At 35.7% G+C, this 18,120-nt stretch overlaps 1 protein-coding gene across 1 annotated transcript in view; it reads left to right on the top strand.

The window, feature by feature from the left end:
- LOC107673938 (myoferlin-like) overlaps positions 1–17,018 on the top strand; it is a 26,839-nt gene extending 9,821 nt beyond the window's left edge. The window contains exons 18-53 of the mRNA XM_016467771.1: positions 261–385; positions 658–771; positions 946–1,123; positions 1,213–1,337; positions 1,424–1,533; positions 2,035–2,227; positions 2,373–2,528; positions 3,212–3,343; positions 3,460–3,623; positions 4,962–5,076; positions 5,945–6,047; positions 6,368–6,504; positions 6,684–6,848; positions 7,135–7,222; positions 8,279–8,356; positions 8,451–8,632; positions 8,727–8,885; positions 10,039–10,140; positions 10,221–10,382; positions 11,300–11,465; positions 11,565–11,638; positions 11,883–11,981; positions 12,103–12,231; positions 12,701–12,856; positions 12,966–13,057; positions 13,144–13,314; positions 13,432–13,580; positions 14,394–14,533; positions 14,639–14,727; positions 14,802–14,897; positions 15,494–15,635; positions 15,725–15,824; positions 15,927–16,105; positions 16,194–16,303; positions 16,391–16,538; positions 16,649–17,018. Coding sequence (XP_016323257.1) covers positions 261–385; positions 658–771; positions 946–1,123; positions 1,213–1,337; positions 1,424–1,533; positions 2,035–2,227; positions 2,373–2,528; positions 3,212–3,343; positions 3,460–3,623; positions 4,962–5,076; positions 5,945–6,047; positions 6,368–6,504; positions 6,684–6,848; positions 7,135–7,222; positions 8,279–8,356; positions 8,451–8,632; positions 8,727–8,885; positions 10,039–10,140; positions 10,221–10,382; positions 11,300–11,465; positions 11,565–11,638; positions 11,883–11,981; positions 12,103–12,231; positions 12,701–12,856; positions 12,966–13,057; positions 13,144–13,314; positions 13,432–13,580; positions 14,394–14,533; positions 14,639–14,727; positions 14,802–14,897; positions 15,494–15,635; positions 15,725–15,824; positions 15,927–16,105; positions 16,194–16,303; positions 16,391–16,538; positions 16,649–16,684 — 4,664 coding nt within the window. The 3' untranslated portion in view covers positions 16,685–17,018. The remainder of the gene's footprint in view (positions 1–260; positions 386–657; positions 772–945; positions 1,124–1,212; positions 1,338–1,423; positions 1,534–2,034; positions 2,228–2,372; positions 2,529–3,211; positions 3,344–3,459; positions 3,624–4,961; positions 5,077–5,944; positions 6,048–6,367; positions 6,505–6,683; positions 6,849–7,134; positions 7,223–8,278; positions 8,357–8,450; positions 8,633–8,726; positions 8,886–10,038; positions 10,141–10,220; positions 10,383–11,299; positions 11,466–11,564; positions 11,639–11,882; positions 11,982–12,102; positions 12,232–12,700; positions 12,857–12,965; positions 13,058–13,143; positions 13,315–13,431; positions 13,581–14,393; positions 14,534–14,638; positions 14,728–14,801; positions 14,898–15,493; positions 15,636–15,724; positions 15,825–15,926; positions 16,106–16,193; positions 16,304–16,390; positions 16,539–16,648) is intronic.
- Positions 17,019–18,120: the final 1,102 nt, after the last annotated feature.

Genomic DNA, 18,120 nt, shown 5'->3' on the forward strand with positions numbered 1-18,120 from the left:
TGGTTGACTCTTAACTTTTATAAAGAATATCTCTTTGGATTTGAGACTTTAGTCTTTGCAACTTTACAGCTCTTCTTTATGCACCAAGAGCATGTAACACTCCAAAGAGAAAGGAAAAATTGAAATCGCTTTAAAATTGGATGTATATTCGTATTTCTAATATAATGGAATTTCAGCATTCTTATGGTTTTTAAGTTTCAGTTGTCTTGTGTTGATTTAGTGGTCAGCTCAATGTATCTCTAACCGATTTTCTTTTTCAGTGGACACCACAGAATCTGAGGTTGGATTTCTTCCTGCTTTTGGGCCTTGTTATGTTAACCTTTATGGAAGTCCAAGAGAATTTACTGGCCTACCTGACCCATATGAGGACCTAAATTACGGCAAGGTGAGTGTTGTAAAGAAAAATGCTGTGCTGGGGGATTGGTGAGAGCTACAATATAAAACATAATAAATACTGGCCAAACCCAGTAACAATCTGAGAAGGAAAACATTTCTGCAACACCTTGACTTTGAAGATAATATTGTCATGCACAGTTTGCTTTTTATAAAAAATTGAATAAACAGTACGTTCAGCCATTTTACATTCACACCACCAGTTGTTTGTTGCACAATCCATGGCAGTTGTCAGAGCTGTTAATCTCGAGCTGTGTGTTTCAGGGTGAAGGGGTGGCATATCGGGGGAGGGTTCTGATCGAGCTTTCCACTCAACTGGATGACAAAACTGACAAAAAAGTGGAAGACATTTCAAACGATGACAATTTGGTGGCACAGGTAACAGCAAGCATTTCTCACACCATTGCTTCATGGAATAAACATTCATCTAAATATATTTTTCACATTGATTCCCAATTTCATTGCCAGAAAAGACTAGGGAATTGAGATCAAAATCATTATTTTTGCAGACTAGAACTAAAAATTATTGTTTTATGTACTTTTACTGTGCAGAAGTACCAGCGGAGAAGGAAGTATTCCTTATGCGCCGTGTTCCACAGTTCCTGTATGCTTCAGGAACCTGGAGAGCCTATTCAGTTTGAAGTCAGCATTGGAAACTATGGAAATAAACTGGACTCCACATGCAAACCTCTGGCCTCCACCACTCAGTTTAGCTGTGCTGTTTTTGATGGTGAGTTTCTCAACAGATACAAATAGTCCAAACATGAGCCACTTGAGCCCTGCATTATTTTGCTCATAACTGTTTGTGTTTGTCCATAGGAAATCACTATTATTACTTGCCCTGGGCTGATTCTAAGCCTGTTGTTATCCTCACATCTTTCTGGGAGGATATAAGTCATCGTTTGGATGCAGTGAACATCATTCTCTACATTTCTGACCGACTGGTACGATTTTAATGCATTTTCTTGCCATAGAGCAAACAGATAAATGATTCAGAGCATTCACACATTTTGTATGCCTTTTTCTTTAGCAAGCCAACATCGTCTCTCTGAAGACAGCACTCCTGGCTAAAGTGTCTGACTCTCGCCTAGCTGAGATTTGGCTGAAACTTATCACCCAACTCATCGATGACCTTTCCAGGTAAATCCCAGAGGGTAAACTTTCTTATCTTCCTCTGTTTTATTACTTAGAATTGCCCTTGGAGCAGTCTTGAGCCCAACAACAGAATTACTAAAGAAAATGTTTGTTGACAGGATTTATTTTTTATTTTGTCAATAATAATAATGAAGACATGACGAAATAGATTCATTGTGATGATAATTAAATGATGTTGATTCATACTTAATTAAACAATTGAATTATATTGTTGATGAAAATATGGCAAAAAATAGCACATAGCCCAGTGTCTCTAAAATGCAAAAAAAAACACCCTTTCATAAACTAAAACTATATGCCATTGCAGAGAAATAAAATATGACATAAAAACATATTGGCTGAATTTAAAAAATCATTTTTGTCAAAAAACAAAAACTATGACTAAAACAACAACAATAAAAATGACATGTAAAAATGTGAAAATGAACACTGTCTTGTGACTAACGTCATTTACCACGTGATTAACTTCAATCTTGTTGCTATTAGTTACCAGTTACCAGATTTGGAGGGTAAGCCGAATCTGACAGCGCTTGATATTCAAATCAAGAATCTGCATGACAAAACCATGGCCAGTGTCAAAGAGGCGGCCATTCGCATGAGGGAGGAGGCTGTTGATGTTAGAGCCACAATGTCTGATATAGAGGACTGGCTGGAGCGACTACAGCAGATCACAGAGGAGGTTTGGCATTGCCTCATGAGACACTAATCTTATACTACTGAGTTAGAGTTTGTAAGCAGAAGGGGATGTTGTATATCCAAAAGTCAAATATGCATAGTCAAAAGCCCTTTGAACATTCACATGTTTGTTTAAATTCACAATACAGCCTCAGAACAGTATGCCTGATGTTATCATATGGATGCTGAGAGGAGAGAAACGTGTGGCCTATGCCCGCATCCCAGCCAATCAGGTTCTTTACTCCACCCACAGCGAGCAGGCCATTGGCAAGTACTGTGGCAGGATGCAAAGCATATTTATGCAGGTAAAAATTACCATTTTGTAATTGAAAATTTGACTGGTGCCATAACATGAGGGTAGTTAACACATGACATGTCCATGACTCTTTTATTATTCCAAATGAAGATTTCATGTTTAAATGTTCATATATTTATAAGATAAGATGTATGTTTTAGGTCATTTTGCTGGTAAACCTTTCTTACTTCTAGTTTTTCACCATTTTTAATCACTATTTTCATTTTTAAAATACAAATATTCAATGTAGTCAATAAATAATATTTCAAAAAAACATTTAATAATAATTATCATTAATTATTATTCAGTATGATAGTAAAGTATAATAACTATAGAAAATAAATTGTAATTTTTAATTAAAACAAAGACTCAATCCAATATATTCCAATATTGTTGGTAAGCATGCTGTCAAAATAAATCTGTAGCTATGTGTTTGACAACATTGTTGTGAATTATAGTTTAATTTGTAAGTTTATAAGCCCTTGAACATACTCGTATGAGAAAGTGAAAAAAAGATAATTTTTGATTAAGTCATGTGTCAGAGATGTGACCTAGCAGTTAATGCACATGCAATACCAGTTTGTGTCTGTTACATTTCCCAGTCCCATTCCCTCATTATTTCCTAATAAATTAATGCAATATTCCAGATTTAAAAAAAAAGATTAAGATTAAATGTAAACTTTTTGTTTTCAGTACCCAATGGACAAAAACAAAGGTCTCAAGATCCCCGTGCAGCTGCGTGTGAACATGTGGTTGGGTCTGTCTGCACATGAGAAGAATTTCAACAGCTTTGCAGAGGGAACATTCAGTGTGTTTGCAGAGATGGTTAGTAAAAGTGGACACTGATGTGAAACCTATATAATATTGAAGTTTGTTGTGACCTGTTTTGTGGAACTTCCCTTAGCAACAATATGACGACCCTTTCTGTTCTCCTGTGTTAGTACGAGAATCAGGCTCAAGTTTTTGGGAAGTGGGGAACCACGGGTCTAGTTGGCCGGCATAAGTTTTCGGATGTGACAGGAAAAGTAAAACTGAAGCAGGAACGTTTCATGCCGCCCAGGAGCTGGGAGTGGGAAGGAGACTGGTTCATTGACCCCGAGCGCTGGTAAGCCACGTATGAATGCGATATATGATTGCATGTTTTCAATATGAATATTTCTGTTGGTATGATTAGTGAGGTTATTGAGCTTTACTTTTTAGCACCCACTCAGCTTAAACTACACTGCACTGCAAAAAAAAGTATTAATCAGTATTTTGTCTTTTTTTTCCAGTAAATAATATCTAAATGATTTATACACTACATAATTTTGCTTATCAAGTGAATTAATAAATGAATAAGAAAAAAATATTAGATTAAGTTTATTTTTCTTATCCCATTGGCCAAATATTTTGTCTTGTTTTAAGAATAAACCTTACTAAAGTTTGTTACATTTTTGCACAAAAAAGAAACAATTTGCTAATGAGGTAAGAAAAATAAATCTTGAAAATAAACATAATTGGATATTTGAAATTCAATTTTACTTCTCAAATAAATGTATCTTATTTTAATGATGTTTAAATATTTTTATACTGATTTATTGTTTTGGTTTTTTTGCATTTTTCTGTACATTACTGAAAATGTGTGGATGTACACTCCTATTCAAAAGTTTGGGTTCAGTCATTTTTTTTTTTATGTTTTCGAAAGAAGTCCCTTATGCCTGCCAAGGCTGCAATTTTTTTATAATACAGTAAACGTGAAATATTATTACAATTCATAATAACTATTTTCTGTTTTAATATATTTTAAAATGTAATTATTACTGTGATTGCAATGCTGAATTTAATAATCTAATATGCTGATTTGTTGCTTAAGAAATATTTATTGTTATTATCAGTGGTAAAAATCAGTAAAATCAGTTTTTGTGGAAACCATGATACTTAAAAAAAAATAAAATAAAATCTGGATTCACTGATAAATAATTACAGCATTTATTTGAAATAGAAATCATTAGTAACATTTTAAATATCTTTACTGTCACATTTGATCAATTTAATGCATCTTTGCTAAATAAAAGTATTAATTTCTTCTATTTATTTTTATTTAAAAAACTTACTGACCCCATACTTTTGAGTGGTTGGCTATGTAAATAGTCACTCTGTGGAATAAGTAAAGTGGTTTAGAGTCTGTTTACTTCTGTCTAGCACACAATCAGAGGAAATTGTGGTAGTTGGCATACAGCCGTAGTCGACCCTGCTGTAACAAAAACAGTCTCTCTGCCAGGCTCCCTCTACTCTGTGTTTATATAGTCAGCTCATTTTTTACTCTTCCCGGCCTCTTACACTGACCCCACTCCCTACCCTGTACTGTGTCATGACCTTGGCTCAGTGTTTGTTTGACTGTTTTGTGTGTGTTGAAATAAATGTGTCGCTAACGCCCCAGCTGTGTGTTCTGTGCTTGACTCAGTCTGCTTACAGAGGCTGACGCAGGACATTCTGAATTCACAGATGAGGTCTACCAAAACGAAACTCGCTTCCCTGGCGGAGAATGGAAACCTGCCGCTGAACCTTTTACTGATGTGGTGAGAGAACAAGCACTGCAGAGTCAAGGAGATGGAACAACATTTAATGTCACATTCAGCGTGTCGACATTTCAGTTTTGAATTTGAATTCTGAATCTAGTATGGAAATTTGAAGCAGCTGAACTTTTCTCACTTCCTGTGGCCGCATAGAAAGTTCACAACCTCCATGCCTCAATTTTAGATCACTGGGATGGTGCCGGTTTTTAAAGGAATAATTCACCCAGAAATGAAAATTATGATCATTGAATTATAGACTCATTCTCATGTTTAAAACTCAATTTATGAATCTGTGGAACAAAAAGGTGACATTTTAACGAATATCATGGGCATCTTTTTAATCACAAAGCACAATAAAAGTATCTTAAAAGATTTCAGTACAACCATATGCCATATGATAGCTTTATATGATGAACATCTGGGTTCATGAGATAAGCAATGATGAATGATTTTATGAAGGAATCATTGATTCTTTTGAATTAATCAGTTTATCCATTTCTGATTCATTCATTCATATTGTGTGTGATTTGGTTTTCAAGTTCAACTCACTGACTCAGTGATCAGTTCAAAGCGGTTCTCGAGTTTATAGCCCACAGAGTGGAAGATTATTCAGCGAGTAACAATTCATTTAAATTTCAGTTTGTTCATCACACCAAACTATTGTACTGTATGGCTTCAGAGGACGTTTTAATGATACCTTTATGGTCTTTGTGTACTTGAAATGCTCTTGAAATGATTCAAAATGTCACATTTCTCCATGGAAAAAAGATCATGTTTGGAGAAACATGAGGGTGAGGAAACAATGATAGAATTGTAATTTTTGGGTGAATGACCACTTCAAGTATTGAATGATGAGAATTGTTCTGTGCAGAATGGAGAGAAGGCCCAGAGCCCTCAAGAGATTGAGTGTCCTCCAGGATGGATTTGGGAAGATGACTGGAATTTTGACAGCAACAGGGCAGTGGATGAGAAAGGTCAGGCATTCTGACAACCAGGATTAAAAGCCAGTTATGTTACAAAAGATTTATAGTTCAAATGAATGCTGTTCTTTTTTTAACTTTCTGTTCATCAGAGAATTCTTAAAAGTGTTTCCACAACCATATTAGACAGCACAATTGTTTTCAACATTGATAATAATAAGAAATGTTTCTTGAGCACTAAATCAACATATTATTATTTCTGAAGGATCATGTGACTCTGAAGACTGGAGTAATCCAGGAAGCATCCCTTACATGATTCCAGCTGATTCCAATACTTTAACATCTGTTTTTCCATTGTTTGTGTTGGATGTCAGGATGGGAATACGGTGTCACCATTCCTCCTGATGATAAGCCCAGGTCCTGGGTTGCTGCTGAGAAAATGTACCACATCCATCGCAGGAAAAGACTGGTCCGCCCCCGCAGGAAGATATCAGACACACCCACTACAGAGGTGAGAACTCCTCACTACCGTTACTTTCTGATTTTTAGTTTGTAATTGTTCTGATTTGTGCCATGCTAACTTGCACTGTTGTCTTGTACTGCAACTGACTTTCACTTCTGATTGAGTATTAGTGAAAATCATTAGTCAAAAATTGTCTGTAATATGTATAATCAATGTTTTCACAACAGAAGAAAGACATTGGCGATGGCTGGGAATACTCGTCTCTGATTGGGTGGAAGTTCCACAGGAAGGAGCGTTCCTCTGACACATTCCGCCGCAGACGCTGGAGGAGGAAAATGGCGCCAGCTGAACGTGTGGGCCCGTCGGCTATCTTTAACCTGGAAGGGGCTTTGGTTAGTGAATTGATTGTCTTGAATGACTGTCAGAATAGAAAACAACTAGTTGTTTGAAACAGATTCTGTTTCGGTTAAGGGACAACCTTGGACTTATTTGTTCATTTATTTGTCTCTAGCACAGGATTAAATGGTATTAAAAGTATTATTGTTTGTTTTTGAACCGTTCCTGTGGTTGTAGTTTGATTAAAAATTACATTACTTATTTCATTTAGAACTTCATTTTGAAGGATGTTGAACTTTTTAAAAAGCCACCTCTTCCTAACTTGTTTTTATTTGCTTATAGGGAATAGATGAGGACGAGAAAGGCAGCAAAAAGGACACGGCTAAACTCTTTGGTGCCAACACACCCACTGTGTTTTGCAGATTTGACAGTGAGTAATGTTTATACATCCCTACTGATTAAAGAACTCCTTCTAAATGAGTCCCTACACTGATTATATCTCTGAGACTAACACACCCCTCCTCTTCCTGACAATCTGCACAAAACAAAACAAAACAACAACAAGAACAGTTAGGGAGCCAATAGAAATCCTGAGTGAGTGGTGCTGATTAATGGTATTATTATACAAAATTCAGTAGGAAGAGGAAGCACCAAACACCTAGCTGTGGTGCATGGCAGAATTTCCATGAAACTATAATACTGTTTTAAATTACACTACTGATACACTACTGTTCACAAGTTCAGCAGCCATTACTTCAGTCTTCAGTGTAATTCTAATATGCTGATTTGGTGATATTTTTATGGAAATCGCAATACATTTTTAAGGATTCTTTGATGAATAGAAAGTTTAGCATTTATTTGAAATACAGTAGAAATCTTTTATTTACAGACATTTTTGATCAATTTAATGCATCCTTGCTGAAAAAAAAAGTAAAAAAAACTTTTGAAAGTTAGTATATGTGAAATAATTTAGAACAACTTTACCTGGTGATAAACAGTCAGTGGTTAGTTCAGCATTAGAACTTTATCAGGTAAAGCTTAATTGGAAAATAAACATTTCCTTCTGTTGATTATACAGATTGGAATTGGAATAATATATACACATACAGTATATACCATTATTTATTACTTTTTCATAATTGTGACTTTATATCTAACAATGTGACTATATAGACATTTTTGATCAATTTAATGCATCCTTGCTGAAAAAAAAAAGTAAAAAAAACTTTTGAAAGTTAGTATATGTGAAATAATTTAGAACAACTTTACGTGGTGATAAACAGTCAGTGGTTAGTTCAGCATTAGAACTTTATCAGGTAAAGCTTAATTGGAAAATAAACATTTCCTTCTGTTGATTATACAGATTGGAATTGGAATAATATATACACATACAGTATATACCATTATTTATTACTTTTTCATAATTGTGACTTTATATCTAACAATGTGACTATATCTGTTATTTTAAACTGTATCTTGCAAACAGAGTCATTCATCTACCATCTCAGAGTCTATGTATATCAAGCCAAGAATCTTCTGCCTATGGACAAAGACAGCTTTTCTGGTGATGAATTTTTCATCTAATATGAACACAATTCACCTTACACATGTGTTTTTAATTATAAATATTGTCTGACTGATCTTTTGTTTTTTCACAGATCCCTATGTGCATGTGTCATTCTTGCATGTCAGCAAGACTACAGAGATTGTTAAGTCCAGTCTCAACCCCACATGGGACCAAACCCTTATTTTTGATGACATTGAAATCTACGGAGACCCTCAGACCATCGCTCATAACCCACCCAGTGTTGTTCTGGAAGTTTATGATAATGACCAAGTGGTATGACTCTCTGTTAATCCAAACTCTGGCCTTCGGGGAATCTTCAAAAAGCACTGCATGTTGATCTTGATCTTGATCCATGGATGTGTTGCAGGGGAAGGATGAGCCGATGGGCAGATGCACGTGTCCTCCAGTAGTGAAGCTAAACCCTGCCACCTCATTAACACCTAAACTCCTTTGGTTCCCCATCACCATGAAGGGACGAAATGCAGGAGAAATGCTGGTAGCAGCTGAGCTCTTGCTCAAAGATAAGGTTGTTTTTATTCTTACTTGCCGTGTTAATATTTTTCTCCCACTATACATCAGTGTTATTTTAGTTACCTTTATATACTATTATAGTTTTATTAATATTTTGAATTAGCTTTTAATTTTATACATTCTGATTTTTATTATTTTTTGTTTTCTTTTAATATCACTATTGAGGCTTAATTAAGTTTTAGTTTTAGTTTGGTTTCCAGTTAGTAATTTTGGTGCTAAACTTAAACTAAACAAAAATAAAAAATGTTGCCTTTGCAACTCACTGAAATACTTCTTACCTAATAATATATTTAAGCTTTATTTCAATTAACAAAAATGTTTTAATAATTTTTGTTTTAGTTAACGGTAATAACCCTGCTACCCATACATTAATAAACACTTTAAAACATGACTAAATGTATTTAATTATTAACATATATTGTTATCATATATTATTTTATACAAATTTAATTTCAAATGTATTTTTTTCTTATAGTCAAGTCATGTCACCTTTATATTTATAGCGCTTTATTCAATACAGATTGTGTCAAAGCAGCTTTACAGTTTTGAACAGGAAAATAGTGTGTCGATAATGCAAGAGGACAACAGTAAACACTCAATTGTTCAGTTAAAGTCAGTTCATTGTTGATTCAGTGATGTCATCGTCCAGCTCAGTTCAGTTCAAATAGTATCTGTGCAGTCAAGTCGACAATATTGCCAGAAATTAACCGTCCCCAACTAAGCAAGCCAAAGGCGACAGTTGCAAGGAACCAAAAAAAAGTAAACCTTATAGAGTAAACCTAAACACATATGGTTGTTTGTTATTAAAAATTTATTGAAAACAGTAGTTTAGAATGAAATGTGTTTGATGTAAATATGTTTAGCAGACTACTCACTGTCATCTGTCCTCATATACAGTAGTTACTAATCTAAATGCTGTTTGTATCATAGGATTGTCTGCAGTTTCAGATTTGCAGGGCGTAGCCAGTATGTTTTGTGAAAATTTTGCTAAATCACCACTACCAAGGAAACATGCAACTGGATTGGGTAAAACTGAAAAATTGCAGTTTTACCCAATGACCTAACTGTTGTCACCAATAGCGTGTCTCTTAACCACAGCACCATTATCATTTGCTTATCCACTATATGCTGTTCATTGTTGACCTCAGGCAAATGACGTTAACCTTCCCCTGGTCCCACCTCGAAGAAGTGAGAATCTGTACATGGTTCCGCAGGGGATCAGGCCTGTGGTGCAGCTCACCGCAGTCGAGGTAATGCAGTCATCCTTATGAATAATGCGCTGAAACCAAACAAAATTACTGCCAGTGTCTCATACTGTGTGTTTTGACAGATCCTGGCCTGGGGTTTAAGGAACATGAAGGCATATCAGCTGGCTGCAGTGTCTTCCCCCAGCCTTATAGTTGAATGTGGAGGGCAGACTGTTCAGACTGCCATCATCAAAAACATCAAGAAAAATCCCAACTTCCCCGGATCTGTCCTGTTCCTCAAAGTGGTACAGCACCTCCTTAACCCTCATTGAAATAGCTTTCGCTAACCTAAAAAAAAAAAAAAATGCTGAAATGTGTGTATACAAAACAAAGGATAGAAGGATTTTTGCCACATGTGACCTTCAGCTCTATTTCCAGCTCCTCTCATGAACAGGATGGCCCACAATGGCAAGCTGTGCTATTGTGCTATTGCTCATTTTAATGGTTAGAGATTTAAATAAACTTTGATGCGTAACTCATCCCACACCCTTTGTGCTTTAGCCATAAATGTAAACACAAATTATGAGGGGTCTTGTGTATAGATTAACTATACTTTTTATATTTATGAATGAGAAAATGGGCTAAAAAATGCCACAGACTAAGAATACCACTTTAGAGTGGGCTCTTTTGATGTAGGTCAGTAAGCAATGAATGCCCTAACAACCATCAAGGACACTGTAGCAACCCAGGACAGCAACAACCCTGAACTGACTCAGAACACACTAGGATTGTGGAGGCAGGTTTTACTGCTTGGACAAGCACCACTAAAATCTTGTTTTTAAAAGACCATGTGGCCCAAGAGTCCAGATTATATATTAAATCTGCCCTGCTTCCAGATTTAAGTATGTTTTGATTCTAATACATAAAGTAAAAACACTCTCTCTCACACACACACACACAAATACAAAGTAGTTGTGTTTGCAAGTGAAGCTTTGTTGGTTTTGAACAAGCAGATCCTAACAGTCTCTCTCGCGTTGTCTCTCTCTCACACTCTCTCTCTTTCTCTTCAGCTTCTCCCTAAAGATGAGATGTACACTCCACCCATTGTGCTCAATACAAAGTAGTTGTGTTTGCAAGTGAAGCTTTGTTGGTTTTGAACAAGCAGATCCTAACAGTCTCTCTCGCTTTGTCTCTCTCTCACACTCTCTCTCTTTCTCTTCAGCTTCTCCCTAAAGATGAGATGTACACTCCACCCATTGTGCTCAAAGTTATTGACCACAGACCCTTTGGTCGGAAACCAGTCGTTGGACAGTGTACTATAAACTCCCTGGAGGAGTTCAGATGTGATCCTTACATAAGCACCACCGAGGTGGCTATGTCTGCCAAGGGTAACATTGTATTTCAATTCATTTCGAATTAATATATTATATTATATGATTCTATATATACACACTTTAATTATCTCATGTATAATTTATGTGTCTCAGTGGCCATGATGGCTGCAGCTCCCAGAGATGTTGTCATTGATATGGGGGACAGAATGCCCAACCCTTCTAAACAGGTACAGCGAACAGATATGAGTAATTTCATGTATTTGCAACCCTTATGATAATTAGTTTACATCTTCTTTTCTATTGCTACTCATTTGTGGTTTTCCCACTGCCAGTAGAAAGAAAAATAAATAGCCTTTTCCGTCATTATATAACAGTCTGGAAACTATGCTATTATGGCACAAATAGCTGCGGACAGATTGTTACAGCATCTTAGAGCCAAACTCACTTATATTATACCACAACCTATTGTAGGAAGAGGATACAGTGGACTGGTGGAGCAAATTCTATGCCTCCATTAACGAGCATGAAAAGTGCGGCCCTTATCTCCAGAAAGGATATGACACCTTAACAGTGAGTTTACTTGCTGATCTTACCATCCTGTGTGGATATTTGCATCCTGCTTATGTTTCAAAGCAGATAAGGTATGGCCATTGTTATGTAATTGAACAGTGTTAAAATGTGTCTGTTTTAGGTTTATAACACAGAGCTTGAGGTGGTCCCAGAATTCAGAGGGCTGACAGACTTCTGCACTACATTCAAGTTACAGAGGGGCAAAACCGAGGATGAGGAGGAAGACCCCTCTGTAGTGGGAGAGTTCAAGGCAAGTCTGTGCCAGTCAGCTATGCACTGAGCTTTCTTTGCTTTTGAATTGAGTGGCTTTTTTTTTTTTATAAGGGGTGGCAGTTTCCTTGTCATTAAATATCTAGGTTGCTAACACAAAGGTTCAGTCCAAGTAGTGGAGACTTTACGGGTAGTTCAAACCCACCCTATCACTATTGTGACCTTGTGTAAGGCATTTAATCTCAGGTTGTTGAGAAAGAACTTTTCCCCTACTGGTCTAATGTATCACGTAATAATGAAAACATTTTGAAAGCATTTGCTACAAGGCAAGTTTACAAATAGAGGGGATTCTGGACAACTCTAAACACAGAAAAGTTGGAGAGAGAATTTGCACACACACACAAAAAAAAAGAAACAAAAAGAGTATAGGTTATATTAGACTGCCATCTAGTGGTCGACATCTAACCAAGCAAATTTTACTTGATGATATGGTATGACTATATTCACAGGGGTCCTTTCGAGTGTATCCCTTGTCAGATGACCCAAATGTCTCAGACCCACCACAACAGTTTAGGGAGCTGCCTGAGAGCTGCCCTCAGGAATGCCTGGTCAGAATCTACATCATACGCTGCCTTGACCTGCAGCCAAAAGACAACAATGGCATGGTGAGTATATAGCCAGTTCACAAGTAAAACAATAAAAGATTTTGATGGTTCACAAAGCATCAAATTTAAAATTTTTGACATGTAACGTACATATGCTTTCTTTATGAAGTGTGATCCCTACATAAAGATATATCTGGGGAAGAAAATGATTGATGACAGAGATCACTACAAACCAAACACTCTAAATCCAGAATTTGGAAGGTGAGAATATGAATATTGATGCATTTACATACAGATATTTGTGTACTTCTGATTTTGCTGTTGAGATTTTAAAAATTTGTTCACAGAGTGTTTGAACTGAGCTGCTACATTCCACAAGACAAGGACTTGAAGATTTCCATCTATGATTATGACCTGCTTAGCTCTGACGAGAAGGTTGGGGAAACAATCATAGACCTTGAGAATCGACTTCTTTCTCGGTTTGGCTCACATTGTGGAATCCCAAAATCTTACTGTGTGTAAGTGCTTATCTTACCAGTGGTTACTTTTTCACGTAAAGTTTTATCATCTCATTGCCTATTACTAGAGATTTACATGTACTTGATATTGTGATTTTTCAAATATGTTTGAAAAAGATCTGGTGTGAATCAGTGGAGGGACCAGCTCAAACCATCTCAGATCCTAGAGAATCTAGCCAGGATGAGAGGAATTCCTGCTCCTCAAATTGCAGATGATGGAAGTTTCCTGTCATTTGGAGGACGAGAGTACAGGCTAGATGAACTGGGTATGTGTATTCAAACTATTAGACCTTGTCTTGACCTCAACATCATGTCCATAAACTACTGTTCAAATGTTTGGGGTCAGTGAGTTTTTTTTTTTGTTGTTTTTTTTTAGAAATGTTATAAACTACTTTAAACGGTAGTTTATATATATATATAACTTTTATTTAGAAGTGATGCATTAAATTGATCAAAAGTGACAGTAAAGTCATTTATAATGTCACAAAAGATTTCTATTTCAAAATATTTCCAAAGAAATTTCAAATAATGCTGTTCTTTTGTACTTTCTAGTCATCAAATAATCCTAAAAAATGTATCATGGTTTCCAAAAATATGAAGCAGCACAACTGTTTTCAATGTTGATAATAAGAAGTAATGTTTAGAATGATTTCTGAAGGATCATGTGACGTCATCAGCTTTGCCATCACAGAAATAAATAACATTTTAACATTTATTAAAAGAAAAAAACCCCAGCTATTTTAAATTGTATTAATATTTCACAATATTGCTATTTTTACTGTATTTTTGATCAAATAAATGCACTTTGTAAGCATAAGAGACTTTTTTCAAAACATTAGAAAAATAAACCCCAGACTTTGGAAAGGTAGTCTGAATATTAACTTAAGAACCCCTTATGTAGTAAAGAAAGGCACAATTTGTTGTTACTGTAGTTTTACCTGATTCAGCACAAGTGTACATGATGTATGTTGCGTTTTTACTTTGGTGTGGAACTCGCGGCAACATATATTGCTAAACAAGCATTTTATAATACAGTAAATAAGCAATGAAAACACAAATGGATATTACTTTGCTCATAGAGGCCAATAAAACCATCCACCCACATCTGGGCCCACCTAAGGAGCGAATCTGCTTGCATGTGTTGAGGAGGCAAGGCCTCGTCCCAGAGCATGTGGAGACCAGGACCCTGTTCAGCACCTACCAGCCCACTCTCTCTCAGGTCAGTCCCCACATCCTCAGCTTTTCTAATACATACTCAAAAACGTTGCAGTGATTTTATCCAGAAGTACTGTCTATGTCACTCATGTTCATTTTGTCTTTGCAGGGCAAAATCCAGATGTGGGTTGAAATATTCCCCAAAAGCCTTGGTATTCCAGGACCCCTTTGTGACATCACTCCTCGGAAACCCAAAAAGTACCATCTGCTTTTCCTCACAACTGTAAAACTTATGTGTGATTGGTGTTGTAATGTGTCCCTTTACATTGAAGGTATTTCCTGCGAATCATCGTTTGGAACACGACTGAAGTCATCCTGGACGAAACCAGCATCACAGGAGAAAACATGAGTGACATCTATGTGAAAGGGTAATATGTTGATTATAATATTAGCATAGTACTACTGTTCAAAAGTTCAGGATCAGTAAGTATTTTTGAAAGAAATTAATATTTTGATTCAGAAAGGATGCATTAAATTGATCAAAAGTGTCAGTATTAATCCTGAAAAAGTGTATCAGGGTTTCCACAAAAATATTAATCCGCACAATTGTTTACAATATTGATAATAATAAGAAATACTTATTGAGCGCCAAAACAGCAGATTAGAATGATTTCTGAAGAATCACATGACACTGACTAAAGACTGGAGTAATGAATGAAATGCCATTGCCATCACAGGAATAAATTACATTTTCAAATATATTAAAATAGATCAAATGTATTAAAATAAATTATTTTAAATTGTAATATTTCACAATATTACTGTTTTTACTGTATTTTTGATCAAATAAATGCAGCATTGTTGAGCATAAAAGACTACATTCAAAAAGATAAAAAAATCATACCTACCCCAAACTTATGAACGGTAGTGTATATGTATTTATTTACATATAACTTATTTATTTTATTATTTACATTATATATTATTTATTAATAGTTATTATTGTACCTGTATGTCTTTATAGGTGGATGCCAGGTATGGAAGAGGACAAGCAGAAAACTGATGTCCATTACAGGTCTCTAGATGGAGATGGAAATTTCAACTGGAGATTTGTCTTTGGCTTTGATTATTTGCCAGCAGAACAGTTGTGTCTTGTGTCTAGAAAGGTTAGTGGCTTGGAAAAGTGTAAATAAATGTTGTATGAAGTGTTTTCATTCATTGATAGTCACAACAAACTATGTGTTCTCATTTCCAGGATCACTTCTGGAATCTAGACAAAACTGAGTTCAGGATCCCTCCTAAACTGATCATTCAGGTCTGGGACAATGACAAATTCTCCTTGGATGATTACTTAGGTGAATTCTCTACTTCGAATCAACATATATGCCCAGCAGATGTTTAATCTATCTTTTTTCATGGCAATTTTGATGTTTTTGGCAATTGGCTTTTGGCAACAGGCACGGTGGAGTTGGATATGCTTCACCTCATCCCTCCAGCTAAGACCCCTGAAAAGTGCTCTCTAAGCATGCTAACCCAAACAGGCAAAAACCTCACGCCTACATCACTCTTCTCCCAGAAGTCAGTGAGAGGCTGGTGGCCTTGTGCCATGGAGGAAGATGGCAAAAAAATCCTGGCTGTGAGTGTCGCTTGCAAGCATACTGATAATGACGCATACTGCATATGTACAGTACAAATGATAAAGACCGTTCTCTTTGTGGCGTTAGGGTAAAGTGGAGATGACGCTGGAAGTGGTGGAAGAGAAGGAGGTAGAAGAGAGACCAGCTGGGAAAGGAAGAGATGAACCCAACATGAACCCCAAACTAGATCCTCCAAAGTATGAGAATATCAATGTTTGGCCATTCAGTATCATGTTTGATTAGATAATGTGAGTAATACTGTATGTTGTAATATGTTCAAACAGCCGTCCAGATACGTCCTTCCTTTGGTTCACAAATCCATGCAAGACCATGAAGTTCATAATATGGCGCAGATACAAATGGCTCTTCATTGGACTCATTATTCTCATACTGGTGATCCTGTTTATTGGAATCCTCTTGTATTCCTTCCCTGTAAGTCTTTTCCAAATATTATTAGTAAATAAGCAAATTATTATAAGCAAAGTACATGTAAGAATCACTATATCATGTGCATTTTCTAAATTTGCCCTTTATTCTTACAGAACTACATTTCCATGAAAATCGTGAAGCCGTATTAATTGGAAAATGTCAAGATATTGGCGCAGCGACCTGCACTGGGACTCAGTCAATAGAGAAATAATTTTTATGTATTATCCTCTATTTTTCCACCTACAAAATTACTTGAATATATAACCTACTCCAAGTGCTATTTTTTTTTCTTTGTAGTCAACACTGGTTTGGCAGATAACAATGCTGCTAGAAGTTGCACTATATTTTTAGTTTGATTTCCAATCCCTGACTATGTTTATTTTCTTTGTTAATAATATGCATACAAGATTAGAGTTATGCTTATGTTGCAGTGTTTTGCTATTGTAGAATTATGGGATTCATACAGTGCATATACTATAGAAGTTACCATTTACAACCAGATTTTAAGTATGCAATTTTAAGTAACTAAAATCAGATTTTAACTGCTCTTTTGTTGTTCATTATGCATTAAACAAATATTTCTTGAATATAATTGTATATACTATTATCATTAGTAAATACATTGATATCAGTTTCAGTGAACTGGGTACCAAATCTTATTTTCTTTTTCAATAAATTATTAGTTAAGGAGATGCGTAGAAAATGCCGATTGTCAACCTCAGGTGTACAAACTAAATTTGGCAAAAGTGCTGTTCTATTTTCTATTGGTTTTATATGAGCTTTACAGATTTATGTGCACTAGCCACTTTTCTTGCTAGGTTAATTGTACGTTGCATAGTAGTATCTATAAGATGCTGAGGATTAACTCCTACTTCAATATACAAAACTAGAACGTAACTAATAATATTAAACGGAAGAACCCGAAGAAACAGATTGACGGACTTTCACTACAAGTTGCAATACAATTTCTGACCCGCCAAAGATATTATATTCTAAATAATACTGTACGAATGTGACCTTTAAATAAAACCATAGCTTGCATGAATGAAAAATCTACAGAAAGAGAAGTAACCGGTTCCTGCTGATCTTGAAATAGAGAGGCTGTGTTCGAAATGGCATACTTGCTTACTGCTTACTGCCCAGTACACAGTGCATACTGCCTACTATTTTTTTTTTTAAGAATAGTGTGTGAAACAGTATACAATAAGCAATAAATGTTTCGGAGTAGTATGCTTAAGTGCTGTCACATGACAAACACTGAACATTAATTCAGCACAGCTGTCAAGGTTGTTACCTTAGAAACAAATGAGCTAACTTCTTTTTACAAAGGCTTGTTAATAAGGCTTCATACTAGTAAACAATGCTATATTGCCCAATTGAACTCGTTTCACAATTGATTAACTTTACATATTGGACAGAACTAAATCAACACTGAGCTGTGTTTATTGATATTTTTGGTAGTTACACTAAGTGGCGATATATTAAAAAGCGATATATTCTAGTTACACTGTGCAAATAATGATCAATTCTGTTTACACTAAAATAGCAGCATTTTCTTTAGCAACAGGAGTGTAAATAGTAGTTA

The sequence above is a fragment of the Sinocyclocheilus anshuiensis genome, unplaced genomic scaffold (assembly GCF_001515605.1).
Source record: "Sinocyclocheilus anshuiensis isolate Anshui unplaced genomic scaffold, SAMN03320099.WGS_v1.1 scaffold292, whole genome shotgun sequence".
NCBI classification, from domain to species: Eukaryota; Metazoa; Chordata; class Actinopteri; order Cypriniformes; family Cyprinidae; genus Sinocyclocheilus; species Sinocyclocheilus anshuiensis.